This window comes from Acomys russatus, chromosome 1 (genome assembly GCF_903995435.1).
Source record: "Acomys russatus chromosome 1, mAcoRus1.1, whole genome shotgun sequence".
Lineage (NCBI taxonomy): Eukaryota > Metazoa > Chordata > Mammalia > Rodentia > Muridae > Acomys > Acomys russatus.
The window spans coordinates 49,672,522-49,696,188 of NC_067137.1; the positions used below are offsets into that span (position 1 = coordinate 49,672,522).

General features: G+C 38.0%; 1 protein-coding gene across 2 annotated transcripts in view; it reads left to right on the plus strand.

Annotated features, from left to right (window-relative positions):
- Crppa (CDP-L-ribitol pyrophosphorylase A) overlaps positions 1-23,667 on the plus strand; it is a 242,465-nt gene that overhangs the window by 108,605 nt on the left and 110,193 nt on the right. For both annotated transcript variants that reach the window (XM_051145035.1, XM_051145043.1), the window contains 2 exons: positions 9,942-10,034; positions 10,442-10,534. In XM_051145035.1, coding sequence (XP_051000992.1) covers positions 9,942-10,034; positions 10,442-10,534 — 186 coding nt within the window. The remainder of the gene's footprint in view (positions 1-9,941; positions 10,035-10,441; positions 10,535-23,667) is intronic.

A 23,667-nucleotide genomic window follows, 5' to 3' on the forward strand; every position in this document is an offset into this window, starting at 1 on the left:
TACTTGCTATATACTGGATGCAGTACTTCAAAAGGATCCAGTTCTTCTCCAAGGTCAAATCCAAAGCCCTTAATTAGAAGACACTTGTTACATATTTTCATCCAAATCTAGGACCCAGAAAGGTGAAAATGTAAGGCCTTAAATGTGAAGGCAATATGGAGATAGAATAATATGCTAAAAGCGTTATTTGTAAGGGGAAGATGTGAAATAACTGAGTGGAGTTAAGAACAGAACATATTTTTTCTAATTGATTTTTAAATTCATTATAATTTATTCACACTACATCCCCATTGTTATCCTCTCCCTCTTATGTTTTTGTTCCCACCTTCCCTTCCCCTTCCACCCCATTCCTCTCCCCAAGGCCTCCAACGGGGGGGGGGGGGGGGGGGGGCCACGGGGTGGAGCATGGGGTGGGGGTGGGGCGGGGAGCTCTTCTCCCACCATCTGGCCACAGTCCATCAGGTCTCATCGTGATAGCCTGCATCTCCTTCCTCTGTGTGCCCGCAAGGCTGTCCGCCAAGATCTTGTGATCAAATCGCCAGCACCAGAGTGTAAGAACAGCCCGTATTTAATATGTTGCTGTTCAAGGAGATATCAGTTTATGTGCTTTCAAGGAAGAAATCTGAATAGGATTTAGCACACTTACTGGATCTAGAACAAGGATTGCTGGGAAAGCCCATAGACTTGTAACACACATGCTTATGGAAACATGGCGCTTTCTTTGTTGAGATGAGAATAGGTCCCAGTGGCCCCATGGCATGACAGACCCTTGGTGACAGTATTCTTTTGCTTTCTCTTCATATATTCCTACTTAAAAGGATTTTTTCTGAATATTCATCTTCTTTTATGGTATCTATTCTTTAAATAGAATTTGAACTATGCAGATGTCTGCATTTAGTGAATGGTAATTCTTTGGGTGTGATCAGCTGCAAAGGGTCTGGGTCTTGATGAGGAACATTGACATCATTCACCAGTTTAGCATTCGTGGTTGGGGCATTTAGTTTGTATAGAATAGCAGGCATCACCTCAAACACTGGGGTTGATTGCCTACCAGCTACATTTTTCTCAGGTTTCAAGAAAGACATTAAAAGCAGCAATCCTAGTCTCTCATTTATTAGCTAATACTATGGATTCTAACAGGCATTATTTTGCCAATGAATAAATTGAGCCACAGGACACAGTAAGACTATAAAAATCACACAGAAAGAATGTTCCAGAGATACATTGAAAGCCAGGGAACTGTGCTCCTGAGTTCAAGTTCTTAATTAGACTAGGTTAAAATCTGACTTAAATATAGGAAGACCATAGTGAAGGCTCAAAGCTAAGTGGACCAAACAAGGAAAACAAAGATTTTATAGTAATCATTAACATTTAGTCAGACTGGAAGGAAAGTACATCTCTCCACCACTCCCTTGCTTATTCCCACACTAGGGCTGCAGGGTGAATGGGAGTGAAGTGGGATAGTGGCCAATTCTGATTCTGAGATGAGTCAGCCAACAAGTTCTGTAAAAAGTGGGTTGGCTTCTCAGAAATTTTTGAATCTCTGGCTCCTGGACTTGATGCCTCTTAGGCTTAGTTAAGCCCTGACTTTTCTTGAAAGGAAGCTCTCTTACTGCCCATCTTCCTCCCTAGTGCCCACGCTTTAAATAGTATTTCCACTGCACAGATGTTTGTACTTAGTGCATGGTAAGTCTTTACTCAATGGTCGTTACGCTATAACAAAAACATTTAATTTTGGTATACTTCTTTAATTTTGCTGGATATCTTGGAAATGTGTTTTAAATATTTAAATGTTTTTAGCCAAAATATTTAGAGGAAGAAAGTTTGTCTAGCCATAGGTTGTTCCCTGTGCTGGGCCTGCAAGTGGAAACATCAAGAATGACAGCCCTGATTGCTGCTACAGCATTGCTCAGACACAGGAATGGCAGCCAACATGGTTTTTGTTTATTAGGATGTCAAAGACACTGCATATTTAGGTTAAGTCAAATCTCTTTACTCAAGCATAAAAAATATTGATTATTTCTAGCCAAGAAAAAAGCTGTAGGACCAAAAATAATTACACTTGACTGGAAATAATTATCAAGGGTCTTGGTTTTAAGAAAAAAAAATTTATAGTTTAGTTGGTGTGTGTATTCATATATGTAGATTTGTGTTTAATAGCCTTTGTAAAATACTCTCGGTATATACATATCTGATGAATGGTGCTATATTTTAATCGGAGTTTTAAATTTATCGAACAGTTGAGCAAATATATTTTAATAACAGCTAAATACCTACCATTCTACAGATGAATAGTAGGCTATACATAAATCCATATCCTGTGTTCTGAAGGAAGATGTCAACTTAGTCGTGAAAAATAAAGTTTAAGCAATATAAAAAACCTTTAAGACATTAATTAGTACATATAGAATTAGACCAGTGTTTGTAATACAGAAGGAAAATGGCCTTCAAGGTTAAAAATCTCTGTGTTGAAGAACAGAGTTGGTGTTAGGTTTTGAAAAAGTGGATTATAAACAAATTAAAGAGGAATTGAATAATGCATTCACTACTTTAGAATTAATCTAATTGGAGTTGCATAAAATGCAACATCTATAAAATTGTATGTTCTGAAATAGCAAATGAAACTGTTTAAGGCATTAGTCTTGAAATATTCTCAATATTAGGGAATTTTTTTCATAATGTTCAATATACAAATAGAATAATATATTAAAATATTAATATTATAAAATATTTTAAAATGATAACCAAGTAAATGCAGCAGTGTGAAGATCATTTGCAAATGCTCTCCTGTCCAGGTTTTTTTTCAGACCCAGAAGTGTTTTTATTACTATTACTATTATTATTATTATTATTGTTATTTTATTATGTTTCTTTTTTAACATATACATTTATATTATTACACATGCATAAAATAAACTATATACAGCATGAAGAAACAAGAAACAATCATGAGTTCCATAAATGTTACATTCATAGTGATTTGGCTATTTATATGTATCAAACTTGAAGTAAACATCTTTTTTTTAAATTTTTTTAAAAATTAATTTGTTCTTGTTCCATCTCAATGGTTATCCCATCCGTTGTATCCTCCCATTCTTCCCTCCCTCCCATTTTCCCATTATTTCCCTCCCCTATGACTGTTCCTGAGGGAGATTACCTCCCCCTATATATGCTCATAGGGTATCAAGTCTCTTCTTGGCAACCTGATTTCCTTCCTCTGAGTGCCACCAGGTCTCCCCCTCCAGGGGACATGGTCAAATGTGAGGCACCAGAGTACGTGAGAAAGTCATATCCCACTCTCCACTCAACTGTGGAGAATGTTCTGACCATTGGCTAGATCTGGGTAGGGGTTTAAAGTTTACCACCTGTATTGTCCTTGGCTGGTGCCTTAGTTTGAGTGGGACCCCTGGGCCCAAATCTGCCTATCATAATGTTCTACTTGTAGGTTTCTAGGACCCTCTGGATCCTTCTACTTTGCTATTCTCCCATGCTTCTCTCATCTAGAGTCCCAATAGGATGTCTTCCCCTCTGTCCCAGTTTTCTGGTAAGTGAAGGCTTTTGTGGGACATTCCCCTTGGGTTAGTATGCAGATATAAGTGAGTATATACCCTTTGAGTCTCTGCTTCTGGTTTAACTCACTCATTATGATCATTTCTAGCTCAATCCATTTGTCCACAAATTTCGGGAATTCCTTGTTTTTAATAGCTGAGTAGTATTCCATAGTGTATATGTACCACAGTTTCTTTATCCATTCTTCTACTGATGGACACTTAGGCTGTTTCCATGTTCTGGCTATTATGAATAAGGCTGCTATGAACATAGTTGAGCAAATTTTCTTGTGTGCTGGAGCATCTTCTGGGTATATTCCAAGGAGTGGAATAGCTGGGTCTTGAGGAAGCCCTATTCCCGTTTTTCTGAGATAGCACCAGATAGATTTCCAAAGTGGCTGTACTAGTTTGCATTCCCACCAGGAATGAAGGAGTGTTCCTCTCTCCCCACATCCTTGCCAGCATGTGGTGTCGCTTGAGTTTTTGATCTTAGCCATTCTGATGGGTGTAAGATGGAATCTCAGAGTTATTTTGATTTGCATTTCCCTGATGACTAAGGAGGTTGAGCATTTCTTTAAGTGTTTCTCAGCCATTCGATATTGCTCTGTTGAGAATTCTCTGTTTAGTTCCAAGCCCCATTTCTCAATTGGGTTATTTGGTTTGGTGGTGTTTAATTTCTTGAGTTCTTTATATATTTTGGATATTAGACCTTTGTCAGATGTAGGGTTGGTGAAGATCTTTTCCCAGTCTGTAGGTTGTCACTTTGTTCTCTTGACAGTGTCTTCTGCCTTACAGAAGCTTCTCAGCCTCATGAGGTCCTTGGAAACATCGCACATAAGCATCTTAAAGACACAACTGGAAGCCCTAGGGGGGAAAAAAAAAAAGAAGCAGAAACACCCAAAAGGAGTAGATATCTGGAAATAATCAAACTCAGGGGTGAAATTAACAAATTAGAAACTAAGAAAACAGTCCAAAGAATCAACAAAACCAAGAGCTGGTTCTTTGAGAAAATCAACAAGATAGACCATTAGCCAAACTAACTAAAAGGCAGAGAGACAGTATTGAAATCAACAAAATCAGAAATGAAAAGGGAGACATAACAACAGACACTGAAGAAATACAAAGAATCATAGGATCCTACTTTGAAGGCATATATGCCACAAAATTTGAAAATCTAAGGGAAATGGACGATTTTCTTCATCAATTTCACTTGCCAAAGTTGAGTGAAGAACAGATAAACAAGCTAACTAATCCCATTTCCCCTACAGAAATAGAAGCAATCATTGATAGTCTCCCAACCAAAAGAAAGCCCAGGGTCAGACAGTTTCAGTGCAGAATTCTACCAGACCTTCAAGGGCGAGCTAATACCGATACTATTCAAGCTACTCCAAAAGATAGAAATGGATGGAAAATTACCAAATTCATTCTCATATTTCATCTCTATTAACTTAAATCATCTATCTTGATCTAAAAAGAACTTCTTCCCTAAACTTGAATGTAAGGCTAAACTATCTGATCTTCAACCCCCATCAGAGATTGAAATGGCAGTCCAGGTCTTTTTAAAAAAATCACAAGGGTAAGAAATAAAATGTGAAGATTACTCTTTCCTGCCAACCAGGCTGGATTTAGAACTACCTGAGAGAGGCCTAGCTCTGGATGTGTCAGTGTGGGTTTTCCCATGTAGACTAAGGAGTGGGTATGAGTTATGCAGTAGGCTAAACTTATACAGAATGTGCACCTCACCTTCTTTCACACTGGGGCCCAAAGGAAATACTTGATGGCTCCCCTTCTCTGTTTCCTGTCTGGCCCTGGCCTGAATCTCTCTAGTCCACTTCACGTCTTTCTGCATGATATACTGACACTCCTAAACTATGCCATGTGAAATCCCTTATCCTGTGAGTTCACAAGAGTCACCGTAACAGGTGTTCAGTTAGATGAACAAGCCAACATCCTGAAGCACAGTATAGCAGAGGTCAGGGGGGAGTTGGAAAGAAATCTCTTGAACAGGAAATCTGCCAAGGTGTCTCCAGATAAAGAGTTCCTTAAAGTGCCCCTTCCTGTAAAACCCCAAAGCAAGCAAAGCTTAGACATACTGCATGACTGTTACATCCCCACAGAGGCCACTCAAATTTAATGGAGTCTCATCTGCAAGCTTCAAATAAAATCAGAATTCAGGAGTATCATCTCATGTCTGATTGTTCCTCAGCTACAAGACAGGAGGAAAGAGAATTTCAGATATCACATCACTGGGGACAGCTGTGAAAATCCAGGAAGTGTTGAAATTTAGCTGGTGTAGTGCTTGGAAAAGAGCGGGTCAGTGAGAGATGGAGTGAAGCGCTGCGGGGAAGCATGTGGTCTTCAGATGCAGTGGCTAGTATGTGCAAATGTATGAAGAAAAAGTATAATGCCAGGATTATCCCTAGCCAAGTTATTCTTAGAATTCAAAACAAAAGGCTCAAGGAATATACCACAGGTATAGTGGGCAGGATGCTTGGACCAACATGAATATCAAACACAAGTCCACAAAACTCTTACAGATGAATATAATTCAATATAAAATTATATGAAAATGAATTAAGCTTAGTTTTCTTGGATACAGATTATTGCACGTACAATATGGGAGTAACATATGCAGTTACCTTATAGTATGTAGAATACGATCCAGCTGTTGCTGGGAGCGGAAATAAAGTGAGCCTTTCCTCGTCTTTCACAGGAAGGTGTCAAAACTGACTTACAAATGTGTTGGCTTGTCATTGGAAGTCTAGGATTTCTGATGTATTGGTGTTGTCTTTGTTTAACCATTAGAAATAGCTTTCTCTGCATGTTAAACATTATCTCAGGTTTATCAGTAGTTTTGGTGATATTGCATTTACTGCCCTTTCTTTTTATTTATTTATTTTTTTATTTATACCTTAAGTCATCCTGTTACTGTTCTTGTAGTTACAGCATATACTACTGATAGAATTATCAGAATGCTATCCATGTAATATTCAGAGATTATTGGTAATTATTGGTAATTAAAATATATGGTATTTTTAACTTAAAACTGCTTTTCTTTCATATGTATGGCAGAGTTTTAAGCCCTGTTAAGCATTTGCTAGTTGTGAAAAATATACCTGTTTCTTTTCTCAATTATTCTAAACTCTGTGCTCTAGAAGTTCATCTACGTTTTGATATTTAGGAGCTTAATTCATTATATGGCTCATGATTTTAGCACAGATCTCATTTATGTGTATACAAAAGGAAATTTTAAAACTAAATCATTTTTTGAATTCAGAATTCTGCATGATAAGATCTGTTTTTGTGGTTGCCTTGATTTCTATCTGACCAATGAGAAATGAGTTAGCTTCCATGCATACAACTTACCCTGACACAGTACCACAGTCTTCCTTTTGAAGACTTGAGGCAGCAGGCTCTGTAAAAAGATAATTTACTCCTCATAGCCATTGCAGTAGCAAGAACAGCAAGGCAGAGCTTCCTCTCTGAAATGCACTCCTACAAGAGGTTGCTGGCCAGTTGCTGCCTGGCTGTGAGGCCTTTATAAGCATTCTGATATTAGGAAAGTGTAGTCTTAAGCAAGGGATTCTGACAAATCAGCTCATCCTTTAGTCACATAGGAGACCTATCGTTACGACTTGGGAATGTTTTGGAAATCTGCTCCAGGGAGACTGACATCTCTACTCTTACTTTCTAAAATGTCAGAGAGTCTGCAGGAGGAAAGGCATAGCTGTCACGGCAAGGGGTCTGCCATACAAACATCATGGAAGAGTCTGGAGCAAATTAGCTGATAAAGCCTTCCAAATTATTTGGATACATTAGAGGCCCAGGAATACTTTAGCGTTTCTTTGTAATATCTAGCTCACGTGATTTCTTGGTAAAAACTTGATGCATAATAAATTGATATTTGTTATATATATATATATATACATATATACATTTTGAATAATATATGATTACTCTCTTTGAATATTTGAAAGTTCTCTTTGAACTTAGGGCTCAGTACAAATTTTAAGTGGAAAAAAAATCTTAAGCGTTATCAGTGAACTAGTTTTTATGCCAGAACTAGGTCTTGACACCTTCCCTCTCTATTCTCCCATAATTTATAACAGTATATGGAGTAGAGCATCTTGGGGCTACAGTTCCATGTGTTAGAAGCAGCATTTTGTTTTAGGAGTATAGATTGTAAAGTATGATATGTGCAATGCAGGTGTGAATGTTGAGATATGAGTTCCTGGGACATTATTACAGCTAGATTTTATAAAAGAATCCTATTGCTTTTTAAATTTTATTAATTTATTCAGATTACAACTCAATTGTTATCCCATCACTTGTATCCTCCCTCCTTCCCTCCCACTTTCACCCTATTCCCCTCCCCTAGATCTATGACCGAGGGGGACCTCCTCCCCCACTATATAGTCATAGGCTATCAAGTCTCATCTTGGTAGCCTGCTTATCCGTTCTTTGAGTGCTACCAGGCCTCCCCATCAAGGGGAGGTGGTCAAATATGGAACACCCGAGTTCATGTCAAAGTCAGTCCTTGCTCTCCACATAACTGTGGAGAATGTCCTGTCCATTGGGTAGATCAGAGTAGGGATTCGATGTTTACTGTTGTATTGCCCTTGGTTAGGGCAAGAGTTTGAGCAGACCCCCTGGGCTCTGATCCACCCATGATGATGTTCTTCTTGTATGTTTCTAAGACCATCTGGGTCCTTCTATTTCTCCATTCTCCTATATTTCTCTTCCCTAGACTCTCAGTAGGATGTCTTCACATCTATCCAAATCTCCTGGTAAGTGAAGACTTTTGTAGGATGTGCCTTTTGGGCTAGTATCCAATTATAAGTGAGTGTATACCACTGGGTTAACTCACTCAGTATGATCATCTCTAGTTCAATCCATTCGTCCACAAATTTTGACATTTCCTTGTTTTTAATAGCTGAGTAGTATTCCATAGTGTATATGTACCACAGTTTCTTTATCTATTCTTCTACTGATGGACACTTAGGCTGTTTCCAGGTCTGGCTATTATGAATAAGCCTGCTATGAACATGGTTGAGCATATGTCCTTGTTGTGTGGCAGAGCATTTTCTGGGTATATTTCAAGGAGTGGAATAGCTGCATCTTGTGGAAGCCTTATTTGCAGTTTTCTGAGAAAGTGCCAAATAGATTTTCAAAGTGGTTGTACAAGTTTGCATTCCCAACAGCAATGAAGGAGTGTTCCTTTTCTCCACATCCTCGCCAGTATGTGGTGTAACTTGAAGTTTTCATCTTAGCCATTCTAATGGGTGTAAGATGGAATCTCAGAGTCGTTTTGATTTGCATTTCTCTGATGACTATCGATGTTGAGCATTTCTTTAAGTGTTTCTCAGCCATTCAATATTCCTCTGTTGAGAATTCTCTATTTAGTTCTGATCCCCATTTCTCAATTGTTTTATTTGGTTTGGTGGTGGTTAATTTCTTGAGTTCTTTATATATTTTGGATGTAGGGTTGGTAAAGATCTTTTCCCAGTCTGTAGGCTGTCGCTTTGTTCTGTTGACAGTGAGTCTTACCTTACAGAAGCTTCTCAGCCTCATGAGGCCCCATTGCTAATTGTTGACCTTAAGTTTGTATTTATAATTAAAGAAAAATGTGGCTCAAGAGAATGCCAAATTATAAATACTTTATTGGGAAAGTATTTTTATGATTGATATATTGCCCCTTCTAGATCTAGTCTAAAGTTACGACCTTTTGTTTGTTTGTTGAGACAGAGTCTTACTATGATGGCAAGGTTGGCATGGAGCTCACATAGATCCACCAGCCACTGTGCCTGAGTGCTGGGATCAAAGGTGTGTACCACCACAGCCAGATTAGCTACCTTTTAGAAGGTAGTGTTTGGCAGGGTCTTTGTTTTGGGTTATTACTGCCCAAGTGCAGTTCCTATTTCTCTCTAACAGACATCATTGTAATAATTTCTTATTGCCTTCTTTGCTTCTGGTCATTCCAGGTGGAATGAAATCTGCTGCTTAAACTATGGTACTTAATAGGCCCCTGCAGTCCCACCACCACATCCCGCTCAGCTTTTCTCCTCCTGCCCCTGAATATCCACTGTAACAAATTCTTCATAAAACACAAACCATGCTCCTTGCCGAGTGTTTCCTCAGTCTGCAAAACTGTTTGCCTATTTGTAACAATTCCTACATTTTTTTGTATTTTAAAATAGTAAACATTATTCATGGATTAATTCCAATTATCTTTCTTGTGGTTGTCTGATACACTTCAGCTGGGTTTGTTACTGTACATGCTACAAGGCTCCATGAGTTTAGAACAGATCTGTTGCTTTGTCATGGAGTCGCTTATGTTCATGTGGGCCTGTCTGTCTAAATGATAAATGTCTTTTGGTATGGCTTTTTTCCTAGTGTGTCAAAGTCACGTCTGTGGTTCTGGACCATGTGGGTGGAGATATTCAGAACTTCATCACAGACCAATGCTACAGTTTCATCTGTGTGAATGTAAGTAGTAAACAGTAATGGCTGGAAGAATTTGAGACTCGAGCATACAGTGTCAAAGAGAATACACCTTTCTGAACCCTTACATGTGCTATCTACTCTGTGCTGAAAAACTGTATTTTTTTACTATTTCATATAAGAAAACATTATTCTTGGAACCCAATTCCTAGCATGAGATGCAAATATTTCTCCCATAGACAGTATTTTTAATTTTCCACCCATAGATAACATAATTTAACCCAGGATATTGCTTAAATCTTAATATCCATAAATTGTAGGTTTCTTTTAAAGTGGTTTAATTGTTAATCTGATAAATACATTGGATATTATGTAGAACTCTCCCCCTCCAGGAGCCAACTTCTATTCTTTAAGGTCTTCCATTCATTTTCTCTTACTTTCTTTTCTTTGAGGTTGTGCCCTCTGATTTTCAAGAAACCCAGAAGCTACTGAGTATAATTGAAGAGAGCAGCCGTCCTCTCCTATATCCCATAGTTGTTGTTTTGGTAAGTGAGTTATTGTAGCTTTACTCTCATTGCACCTCTGTTTTCTTCTTGAGAACTTAACAATTCTGCCTGGAAAAGATTAGATTCAATTGCGTATCCACCAATGTGCAAAAGACTTCAGAATTCCTAGGCTGACTTTTCTGCTGACTTTTGTCTTTGTAGTTATGACCATGTGGCTCAATGAAATTGGAAAACTGGTTGATTCTACTAGCCATTAATTTCTTTATTCTCACCAGCACAGCAAAATATGTGGCCAAGTTGACTGGTTTTTAAACTAATGTCTAAGAGCTGTATTTAGGGTGTTCTGTCAACATAGCAGAAGCAATGGATTCTCTATGCCATGGAAAATATAAGTAGAATGAGTGAGTGGCATCTAGAAGAGTGGCCTAGACATTTTTGGAGAGACAAACCACCTCCCATATACCACATATACATTCATATATGTGTGTATTTATTTGTTTTGTAGTACACACACACACACACACACACACACACACACACACACACACACACACACACCTTTGCAGTTGACTGAAAGAATACATTGACTGAAGACTTCACTGAGTAATAAAATCAGAATCTATGCTAGACTTACTGGATGTGGAAACAGGCCTTGAAGTCTGTAGCATTTTTTACCCTGTGGAGGAGGGCTTTCCAACATTCTCAGAAATTTCTAGTGACGGCCCTATGCCAAACACTCAAGCCTATTCTGTGATATGGGAGCTTAATTCTTGCTATAGGTAAGATAATTTATGCAGAAAAAGAGAAAGCTCTGCATTATGCATACCTCGAGTGTGAGCAGTGGGACTAGGGAAGGGTTGGGTAGAGTCAGATTAGTTTATTCACTGGCTAAGTGTATTTGGTTATGTGTGCTAAAGATAGGTGCGAGGGGAGCAGCTACTATGGAAGTCTATATACTTGCGTGATTTCTGGAGCAACAGAGTGTCATTGAGTGCTTTAGGAAGGTTTTGGAATCAGCTCAATGGTGGAAGGCTGCAAGGCTCTTGGGGTGAAGGATATGTTTGAAATCCTAGGTTGAGCCCTCTATTTCTCTGTCCAGATTATTTGTATAGAGATCTACATTTGATGTTCATAGGTGACAAGCCAGGGGGCTTGTCCAGTCCAGTGAGAAGAAGAGACCAATGGCTTAGTTTCTTTCTCAAGATGCTCCAGTTTGAAGTTCATTTTCCTGAGTGTAGAATTGAAGCTGGTAACACCCACGTTGTATAGATTAGCATGAATGAATACAGAAAGTAACTTCCAGCCCAGCACTGGGCCCTTGCAAGCCTGCAGTGGTGGCATGGCCCTTGGTACTTGTCTGGCTTATCTTCTTTCCCTCTGGATAGGATGATTCAAAGTTCACTTCCATTAACCTGCTTTCTAAGCTTTGATCACCCCTTCTATCTTTCTCCTGAGTACTTCCATTGGAAAGCCTCTCTTTCCCAATTCAGTATCTCATCTCCATCATATGATTCCTAAGCTAATAGTTATTCATGCCATAATCATCACATTAGACCAAAGGCATCCCAAAGTTGTTGCCTTATGAATGAAAATTTAGCTAATCATTCTCCAAGTTAGTAAAAGTAGAGAAATAATACGATTATAAAATTAAATAAAAATGACTTTATGTCTAGCTATGTTATTCTTTAAACATTAATGGAAAAATATATATACATGTAGTGGGGGAGTTTATAAGATAAACACAACTGTGTCCATAAACATGTATACATTTTTATTTAACTGGAAAGATGTACATATTAGAAGTCTCGGAAGTCTATTCACTTCACGTCCTTCTAAATTAACTTTGCTGAGGAATTACTACAAAAATATGCTTTTGTTTTGACTTTTAATGAGGCTTTAGTTAAATGACTTTAAATTCTGAGACTAAACAAAAAGGAATCTGGCCGTGTTTGTACATAGATATTCTTTATTCATCATAAACATGTTCTAAAATTATAAGTTATAGATAAATATGTATTTTTTCTTTGAAATAATATGGTTCAGTAGATATAAATTGTCTCACAGTCACCGCATTGCCAGTCATGCCTTGAGCTCCTCATCTCCATGTGCTGGGAGTACATGGATGTTTTATCTCTTTCTCTCCAAACTGTAAATGCTTACAGGACTGTTTCGTGCCATAGGAACCATATAAGAGCTACCAACTTCCAATTTGACTCTACCTGAGGAGAGTCAGCTAAAGGCCAAGGGAAATTATGTTCATTTCACTCTCTTTTATACATCTGTGAAGTTTTTAACTGATATTCATCAACTTTGAAGGTTATCACTTACACTGTAACTATTTCCCATGCTGTTGAGGTCAAATACAGGAAAAGGAGGCTGGAGGTCAACTAAACTGAGGCATTTGACCCAAGTATTAGTGTATGAACTTTTAAAATTGAGTTTAATTATTGAAATAATTGTGTGTGTGCACACATGTGTACAAGTGTGGATACACATGTTCATGTAGGTTAGAGGATAACTTATAGGAGTTGACTATGTTCTTCACTGTATTCTAGGGCTTAAATCCTCTGTACATGCTTGGTGCCTTTATCTACTGAGCCATCACACTGGCCCTGGGTAGTTTAAAGAGGTAATCATTGGCATTGGGATTAGTAATGATGAAGGTCACATTTTCTCATTTTGTCAAGTAGATATACAAAATCCTTTTGTAATTCCTTGGTTTCTGTCATCAACAGGGACAGTCAGCTTTTGAGTTGATCTTATTTAGGAAATTACACACTGAAAGGAGCCCCCAATATGCTCCTGAATTCTTGGTGTAGTGGACTAGATTTTAATCTACAGTTTGCACAAGTCTTTATTACATGGTTGCTTAATGAAAATTCAGAGGAGTTTCTTTAGTGCTTTAGAGATCTTTAGCACTGGAGATCTTTATTACGAAGGGTAAGCTGACATGCGTAGGCAGGCTCTACTTCGAGATCCAGCTGAAGTAGGGTACAATACTTCCGCAAAAAGGCAAGAGGAAACAGTTTTTTGAAAAGAATTAGGAAATTTATTAAAGTACATTTGTTTTTTCTTTTTAAAAAGCTTATTTTTCATAATTTTTGTAGTCATGTGGCTATTGTATAACAATATGTTATAATAGACTTCATTTCAAGGGATTTTTTTTTTCTGAAATATTTTGGGTAAGTTTAGGTTTCTAAAAGTTTTTTATTAAACCTTTAATGTTCAAAATACTGTTCTAGGTCATCTATTTACTCATCACTATTATTTTCCCTTTATTTGTTTTTATATTAGTTTAATTTGGCATATTCCTCTGTTGATAACATTTAGTATTATTTAAGGAACAAACTTGCATTAGATTTTATATTTTTCTTAATTATTTACGAACGTCACATGGTGCATTTTGAACACATCCTCTCTACTTCTCATATGCCCACCCTCTAATTGTCCTATGTCTTTCTACCCAACTTTAAGATGAATTTTTTTCCTTTTACCCCATTGGGTCCAATTTGTGTTGGTCAACTAGTCTTGGGATTGGGACCAGCTCTGCTGTGTGGTCACACTACACGTATGACATTATTAGAGCAATCAAATGCTAATTGCCTTTAGCCAATGGTGTGATCAATTGCCCTCCTCCCCCATGTTGGAAGCTAGCATTACTTTGATCTACCTAAAAATCTTCATTTTGGTATATTTAACTGCATATTTTTACAATAAGTCAGAGATTGTTGTAAATATTGGCCAATTGATTAAAATCAGATGTTTGTATTAAATGTAGGAAACCAATATTGGGTAGAATAACTCACAGTGCTGTGTGCGTTTTGTGTGCATTTTTAGTGACATTTGTTGTTCCATACAGCCTTTTAGTTATGACCAATAGAAACACATTGTCTGATAACAAGTATATCTCTCACTAGAAGAATATTCCCTATTTGGAATAAAAGACTCTATTATAGATTAGTCATATGAAAGCATTCACAATTTAGGTAGTTTATGATAGCAAAAATGTCTTAAATACATGTTAAAATTAGTGCTTTCTCTATCAAAAATTATGTAAGACTATATTTGAATTTTCTTTTAAAGTATGATTTCTGTATTTTGTGTTGGTGAATAGGCATTGTACATAATAGCAAGTTTCACATGATATTTTTATATCATTACATAATTTGCTTTCACCTCACTCCTGTTCTGACCCTTCTTTTTCTCCCCACTCCTCTCTACTCCAATTAGTTGACTTTGTCTCTTAGGCAATTAGGCTTCTCCTCTTGTTTTCCTAAATATTCACATGATTTTATGCATCTCTACAAAATCTGGGATCCAAAGAAAAGAGAAAACATAAGACTTGTCTTTCTGAGACTGATTTAATCCTTTGGAGGACTACTGTGAGAAAGTCTTGTCTATCTATATTTTTGAGCATTTTCCTCTAACAGCTTCCTCATTTCACATCTCATGTTAAGATCTTTGATGGGTTTGGAGTTGCGCTTTATTCAGGGTGAGAGATGGGGATCTAGGCTCATTCTTATATGTGTGTGCCTTCCCATATTTCCAGAACCATTATTCACAAAACTTTGTCCTATGATTTTTTTATATATCTTTGTCAAAGTTAGGTGTCTTGGCTGGGACTGTGTGCACTTGCTTCTGGGTTCTCCACTCGACTGTATTGATCCATGTGTCTGTGATTATCCCAGTGCTTTCTGCGCTGCTTTTAGTGCTTTTATGAATGTGACCCTATATATCTTGAAGCCAGGAGTGGATTATCTACAGCGTTGTTCTTTTTTCTTAGAAATACTTTAGCTACTCAATCTGTTATGCTTTCTTATGAATTTTAGGGTTTTTCCAGTTTCATAAAAATATCACTGTCATTGGAATTTTATACAATGTTTCCAGTAAACATGTGTACAGTCTCAATTCTGCCAATCTATTGCCATGGGAAATCTTTCCAAATCTTGTAGTTTCTTCTTTAGATTGTTTTTGTCCATTATTAAAAAATTTCACTGTAGAGGTCTTTCAGTTCCTTAGGCAGGTTTCTTCCAAAGTATTAGTTTTGAAGGTCTTGTGATTAGAATTGCGTTTCTGATATTTTCTCAGTATGTTTATTATTGTTATGCGTCATTGCTACTGAATTTTCTATGCTGTTGCTGTATCCTGCTACTTTGCTGAAAGTGTTCATTAGTTCTAAGAGTTACCTTTTAGAATCCTTACTGTTTCCCATGTAGAAGAAGATCATGCCATCTTGCTGCTTTCTTATGTGCATTTGCTTTATTCCTTTCCAGTCCTAATTCTTCGCTAAAATCTTGGACATTCACATGAATAAGAATAGAGAAAGTCAGCAGTCTCGGCTGGTTCTGAATTTTATAGTCCAAATGCTTTGAGTTTTTCCCATTTAGCATAATGGTGACTGTAAGTTTGTTATTCTTTATAGAATATTATCATGTCGAGGTACATTCCTTCTAATCCTAATTTCTTAAGAGCTTTTCACAATAAACGGATCCTTGACTTTGTGGAAGCCACATTCATGTGATTTCTACACTTAAGTCAGTTTGTGTGATGTTTTATATTTGTTGACTAGTATGTATTGAAGTCTTTACATCTCTGGGTTGTAACTAATTGGGAGAAATGAATGGTTTTTCCGACGTGTTCTTCAATTTGATTTGCAAGTATTTTATTGAGAATTTTGCATCTGTGCTCATATGGGAACTTGGCATACAGTTTTGGTTTTGTTTCTGTGTGTTTATCTGGTTTTGATATCTATAATATTGGCTTCATAAAACCTGTGGTTGTGTTGCTCCCCTCTCTAGTGTATGAAGTGGTTAGAGAAGCATGGCATTAGTTCTTGGCACATCTGGTAGGATTCAACAGTGAGTACATGTGGCTCTGCACTGTTTTTTAAGGCATTTTTTTTTTTTGAAGTTTCTGTTTCATTGCTTGCTATAGATCTGTTTAAATTGTTTATGCCTTCTTGGTTTAATTTTGGTAAGCTGTATAGTATGGAAATTCATTCAATTCTTTTAGGCTTTTCAGTTTAATAGCACTAATAATTTTCTGAATTTTATCGGTATCTCTTGTCATTTTTACTCTTTATTCTCTAATTTTATTAATTTTGATCTTCTATTTCTTTTGGGTAGTTTGGCTAAGGGATTATCTAACATTTTAAGGATTCTAGTTTATTGATTATTTATATTTGTTCACTTCCATTTTGTTAATTTATGCCATAACCTTTATTATTTCTTTCATGTGCTGATTTAGGATTTGGCTTTTTATCTCTTCTAGATTGCCATTTTTTCAGATATTCTAAAATCCTAAGTCTATCTTATACTTTTAAACATAGGTACTTTAAGGACTGCTTTCAGTGTACATAACAGGTTTTATATGTAGTGTCTTTATTTTCTGCTTTGAGACATTTTCAATTTTACATCTTGTTTTCCTTGATGCCCCATTCCTCAATCCATACCATGTTTAATCTCCATGAGTCTGAATTTTCCTGTTGCTGATTTCCCTCACTATTGACTTCTAATTTTACTTCGTTATGATGAAGTAGAAAATATAAGAAATTATTTCAGCTTCCTATGCTTGCTAAGACTTGCCTTGCATTCTATTATACAGTCTATTTTAGAGATAGTTACATAAACTATTGAAAAGATTGTATATTCTGCAATATTTGCATAGATTTTTCTGTTGCTATCTGTCAGGTCCATTTCATCTAGGCCGCATTTAACTAAGATGCTTTTTCACTTGCTTCTTTTTGGAATGACCCATCTGTTCATGAGATTGGGCTATTAAAGAGTCTCACCAACTCACCATTGTTGTGTTGCAGTTTATTTATAAATACTTTACATATAGAGTGTTTTTTGAATGAAATGTGTATGTCAGTGTATGTTGCATATATATTTAGAGTTGTTGTACTTTCTTGATGGGTTGTTCCTTTAACCTTTTTTAAAAGATTTACTTATTTATGTATTCTTATGTATTTGAGTGCTCTATCTGCATGTATGTATAAATGCCAGAAATACACATCAGATGTCATTATAGATTTGATGGTTGTGAGCCACCATGCGGTTGCTGGATATTGAGCTCAGGACTTTTGGAAGAACAGTCAGTGCTTTTAACTGCTGAGCTCCTAACTCTCCAGCCTGTTCCCTTCATCTTATGAAGTAACCTTTGGTATCTTTTCTAAGACTGTCATTTTGTCAGATGTTAAAACAGGGACACCTGCTCACTCTCTGCATCTATTTGTGTTGGTATGCCATTTGCATTATTTTTCACAAGGAAGCATTTGTCTTTGATAATCAGGTATATTTCTTGTTGAAGTCCAGCTTCAACACCACAGGGTAAACTGAATGGGGCATAGAATTTGTGATGGGGCCAATACTGCTTGTAACCAGTGACTGATTACCCAGCCAACTGAGGGTAAAAGGCTTGGCTCTCCAGGCTGGAACTGATTGTAACCAATGGGGGCATATTGCCAGCAACAAGAGAAAAGGAAAACAGGAGAAAAAAGACCATAAACACACGCACGCGCGCGCACACACACACACACACACACACACACACACACACACACTCGATGGATGAAGCAAGACAAGCTTCAACAAGCAAGTTACAACAAGCTTCAACAAGTTTCCACACACACACACACACACACACACACACACACACACACACACATCCATACATGTATAAGTGCATGCAGAAACACACACATATGCACATTGGGTGGATAGAGCAAATTCCAAAGAACAAGCTCCAACCATTTTACATACATACACATATACATATATACACAATATATACATATTGGGTGGGTGGAGTAAACTCAAATGAGTGAGTTCCAACAACTTATTTTTTTTTCTCCCACAGCTTATACATCCCAGCCAAATCTTTCAAGCAGTACAAAAATCACAATGTGGTTACATTCTATTTTTATTTAAGTGAACAATTACAATGAGTATATGCAGAAAAAATGTTCCCCAATACCCTCACATGATTAAATATTTTATGTATTATGGGTGAGAAACAAATGTGAAAAACAAATTATTGCCAAGAACCCACATACATTTGTAACTAAGCAACTTGTGATAGATTAATGAAGTGTAAGCAAACGAGGTAATTTTTTTCATCCAGGTTCTCTTTACTGGCAGGCTGCAATTTGTGGTTACAAAGAAAGAATCAATTATCTTAAAAAGTAATCTTAGAAAAATCTTAAACGAATCACAAGTTTAAACTTTTATATAAAAAACTATGAGCTATTTCTACCTTAAATCCTCAAAGTGCACATGTACTCATTAACAGTTTTTATTAAAGCATATCATGAAGCTGAGGGCAAAAATAGGAACAAAAAAGTAATCATCACCTGACCACCAGTCCAGCTTCAGCAAGAGAGTCACATCAACAAGTGCTGATTTTGGCTATTGTTGCCTGGCAACTTCAAAAAGTCCCTGGCTCTACTATTAAGAGTGTGCCACTCCTTGGAATACACCCAGAAGATGCTCCAGCACACAGCAAGAACATTTGCTCAGTCATGTTCATAGCAACCTTATTCATAATAGCCAGAACATGGAAACAGCCTAAGTGTCCATCAGTAGAAGAATGGATAAAGAAACTGTGGTACATATACACTATGGAATACTACTCAGCTATTAAAAACAAGGATTTCCCGAAATTTGTGGACAAATGGATTGAGCTAGAAATGATCATAATGAGTGAGTTAACCCAGAAGCAGAAAGAGTCAAATGGTATATACTCACTTATATCTGGACACTAGCCCAAGGGACATGTCTCATGAAAGCCTTTGCTTACCAGGAAAGTGGGATAGAGGGGAAGACTTCCTATTGGGACTCTAGGTGAGAGAAGTATGGGAGAATGGGGAAATAGAAGGATCCAGAGGGTCCTAGAAACCTACAAGAAGAACATTATGATGGGCAGATCTGGGCCAGGGTTCCTGCTCAAATTATGGCACCAGTCAAGGACAATATGTGCAGTAAACGTCAAACCCCTACCCAGATCTAGCCAATGGACAGGACATTCTCCACAGTTCAGTGGAGAGTGGGGACTGACTTTAACTCTGGTGACCCATATTTGACCACGTCCCCTGGATGGGGAAGCCTGGTGGCACTCAGAGGAAGGATAACAGGCTACCAAGAAGAGACTTGCTACCCTAGGATCATAATCAGGAGGAGGACGGCTCCCCCCCAGTCATAGTCACAGGGGAGGAGAGTAGGGAGGAAGAGGGATGGAGGGAGGAATGGGAGGATACAAGGGATGGGATAACATGTGAGATGTAATATGAATAAATTAATAAAATATATTTTAAAAAGAATGTGCCTTTTTGAGTTTCAAATGGTTCCTCACGATTTTCTATATCTGAGCCACTGACCAAAACATCTTAACCTAACTTTCTAGACAATCTACTTTTACAAATTCTTTCTAAAGGGAGTGGTCATTGCTAACATTCTACCTTTCTAGGTTCTTTCCAAGGGTGGTTGTTGAGTCATTTGTCTGCTCCAGCAGCAGTGCCTGAAAGAGGTCAAACATTGTTATCGTGCATTCCAGTATACTACCCACTGAGAGACTGGCAGCCTCCATAGAGTTCTCATACGATTCATAGATTATGAGGAATATGATGGCCACAAAAACAACAAGCAGAGTAATCCTCCATAACATTGTAAAGTCCTCAAGGGCTCACCCATCGTGGTTATGCTAATTGGTGGGCCACATTCCATGAGTTAGAGTGAGAGTTCCTGTTGAGAAGTCTGCTGGAATTCTGATGAGCTTGATTTCATATGTGACTTTGTCTATCCATCTTGCAAATTTCAGTATGTTTTCTTTGTTCCTGTGCTTAGGGTCTTAATTAGACTACAGTATGGAGAGGCATTTCTCTGGTCTTATCTGTGCCTATTGAATATGCATGGTCATCTCTCATCATAGATTTGGAAATTTTCTGCTATGATTTTGTTGATTAACATTGGCACTTTTACTCTGAAGTTTTTCTCCTATTTCCATGACATTTTCTCTTGTAAATGTGTGCCATATGCCTGTCCTTTCCTTATACATTGTATCGGGGAGTTTTTTTTCCTAAGGCCCTATTATTTTTAAGACTTGAGATTTTCATTTCTAAAATTTTAATTTTATTTTTTAGTATTTTAATTTATTTATTGGGTTCCTTTTCATGTCCTTTATTGTCTTTTCACAATTCTGTTTGCTGTACTTTTGTGTTTTTATTTAGGAGTTTGTTTACATCCTCTTTGATTTATTAAATATTGGTTTTATTTTTAATTATGTGTACTACGTGCTTTGGATGCCTCTCAATATGGCATTTCAGGTGGCTCACAGCCACCTGCTGTGTGCTCTGGAAAACAAACTCTGCTCCAACAGTGTCAGTCCTGGATTTCCCCCAGAAGTCAGCAGGTTTTGGGTAATTTCTACCTATTATTGTTCTGCTGGTGCTGGGTGATCACACTTCCAATGCTTGCGTTCCTAAATCCTAGGTACTAATGTGACCACACAGGCGTGGTTGTTTACTTTTTCAGCTAGAGATGTTTGTCTTATCGGGGCCCTGGCTTCTACTGTCACTGTTCATTCTTATGCTCAGATCAGGAACATCTGTGTGTTAGATAAGGTTTTACTGCTGTGAAGAGACGCCATGACCAAGACAACTCGTTTTGTGAGTGTGTTTGGCTTGAGACAAGGTTTTCCTGTGTAGTCCTGGCTGTCCCGGAACTCATTCTGTAGATCAAGCTGGCCTTGAACTCAGAGAGATCAGAATCCCTCTGGAATTAAAGGTGTGCACCACCACTGCCTAGCTGACCACAGCAGCTCTTATAAAGGACAACATTTAGTTGGGGCTGGCTTACAGGTCAGAGATTTAGATCATTATTGTCATGGCGGAAAGCGTGGCAGCCTGCATGGTGCTGGAGAGGGAGCTGAGAGTTCTACATCTGCATCTCCAGGCAGTAGAAAGTAATAGTGAGCCCCTATGCCTGACTTGAGCTTCTCAGACCCCAAAGCCTGCCCCCCCGGCCCCCGTCACACACTTCCTCCAACAAAGCAAGGCCACATCTCCAAATAGTGCCACTCCCTATGGAACCCACGGGGGGGGGGGGGGGGTTCATTCTTTTTTTTTTATGTCATTTTTAAAAATTTTTTTATTTATTAATTTATTCTTGTTACATCTCAATGTTTATCCCATCCCTTGTATCCTCCCATTCTTCCCTCCCTCCCATTTTCCCATTATTCCCCTCCCCTATGACTGTTCCTGAGGGGGATTACCTCCCCCTGTATATGCTCATGGGGTATCAAGTCTCTTCTTGGTAACCTGCTGTTCTTCCTCTGAGTGCCACCAGGTCTCCCCCTCCAGGGATATGACTTTCTCACATACTCTGGGGCGTTTTCTTTCAAACCATCACAATGTGCTAATTACATGATCCTGCCACAGCCACTACTTTGGTCAGCTGTTTACTTTTAAATACCTGTGTTGTCTTTTACCCAGGCAGTTTCGTGTGATTCCTTCTTACGGTGTTCTCTCCATGGTGCCTATAGATGATCTTGAACTTCAGGGTCATGGGTTACCCCTGAGCCTACATTTTCTTTTGTTGTTGTTGGTTTTTTTGTTTGTTTGTTTCGTTTACTGCCTTGTTTTATTTTTTTCCCTTTTTTTTATTAATTTATTCTTGTTACATCTCAATGTTTATCCCATCCCTTGTATCCTCCCATTCTTCCCTCCCTCCCATTTTCCCATTATTCCCCTCCCCTATGACTGTTCCTGAGGGGGATTACCTCCCCCTGTATATGCTCATGGGGTATCAAGTCTCTTCTTGGTAACCTGCTGTTCTTCCTCTGAGTGCCACCAGGTCTCCCCCTCCAGGGATATAACTTTCTCACATACTCTGGGGCGTTTTCTTTCAAACCATCACAATGTGCTAATTACATGATCCTGCCACAGCCACTACTTTGGTCAGCTGTTTACTTTTAAATACCTGTGTTGTCTTTTACCCAGGCAGTTTCGTGTGATTCCTTCTTATGGTGTTCTCTCCATGGTGCCTATAGACGATCTTGAGCTTCAGGGTCATGGGTTACCCCTGAGCCTACATTTTCTTTTGTTGTTGTTGGTTTTTTTGTTTGTTTGTTTCGTTTACTGCCTTGTTTTATTTTTTTCCCTTTTTTTTATTAATTTATTCTTGTTACATCTCAATGGTTATCCCATCCCTTGTATCCTCCCATTCTTCCCTCCCTCCCATTTTCCCCTCACTCCCCTCCCCTATGACTGTGCCTGAGGGGGACTTCCTCCCCCTGTATATCTGAGCCTACATTTTCACAGTCTGGACTGCTCCTGCATCTCTCCTCATGGCCCATGGACCAGTTCCTGTTACATCTCTTCCTTCAGGACTAGGGATGGGGACTGGGGAGAACATTGCCCTGGTGGAGGTGGTTTGTGCTTCCTTTCCTTCTTTGTGGAGAGCTGACTTTGTATGTTCCCTATATTTTTGGCTATTATCTTGTTATGAGTAAAGTTCATTGTTTATTACACTGGCTGTTTTCTTTCTTCAAATATGATATCTGATGCTGCTTAGTCTAGCCTATAAGGGGTCCTAGCTTTTTATGAGTTAACTGAAGTTGTTTTTTGTGCCTTCTTAGACTGTATGATATAAATGCTCCACAACTTACAGTTGGTTTATTATACATTCCAAGAAGCCCATCTTATGATGACAATACATTTGACATCCATAACATACGTAACACTGTGGTTAAGCAGCTTACGCTGTGGAGTATGTAGGTGATTTTCCCTCAGGATAGTGTAGCTAGCTGGACACTGACACTCACTGTGTAGTATCAGAGAGAGTATCCTAGCACTAGTTAAGAAGATCAGAATTCAGTGTTTGGTTTCTACTAAGTGCAGGGTGCTGCCACACCCTGGTGGAAAAGAAATGTCCGAAGTAGACAGTCTCAGTTGGGGGCCATGTATATCTGACTTCCTTCGTCAGATGGCTGCTGCTTAGAGGATTATCTGAAAGTTCCTTTCACGGTACCCTTATACAAGAAATATGAACATAGGGCATACACACAGCCATCAGCTTTTATTTTCTTATTTTGTTTGCACTTACTACTTCAATAATAACAGACATATATCTAGAAATACAGCATTTGAAAATCTAAAAAGTAATTTCATAAAAAAGTAA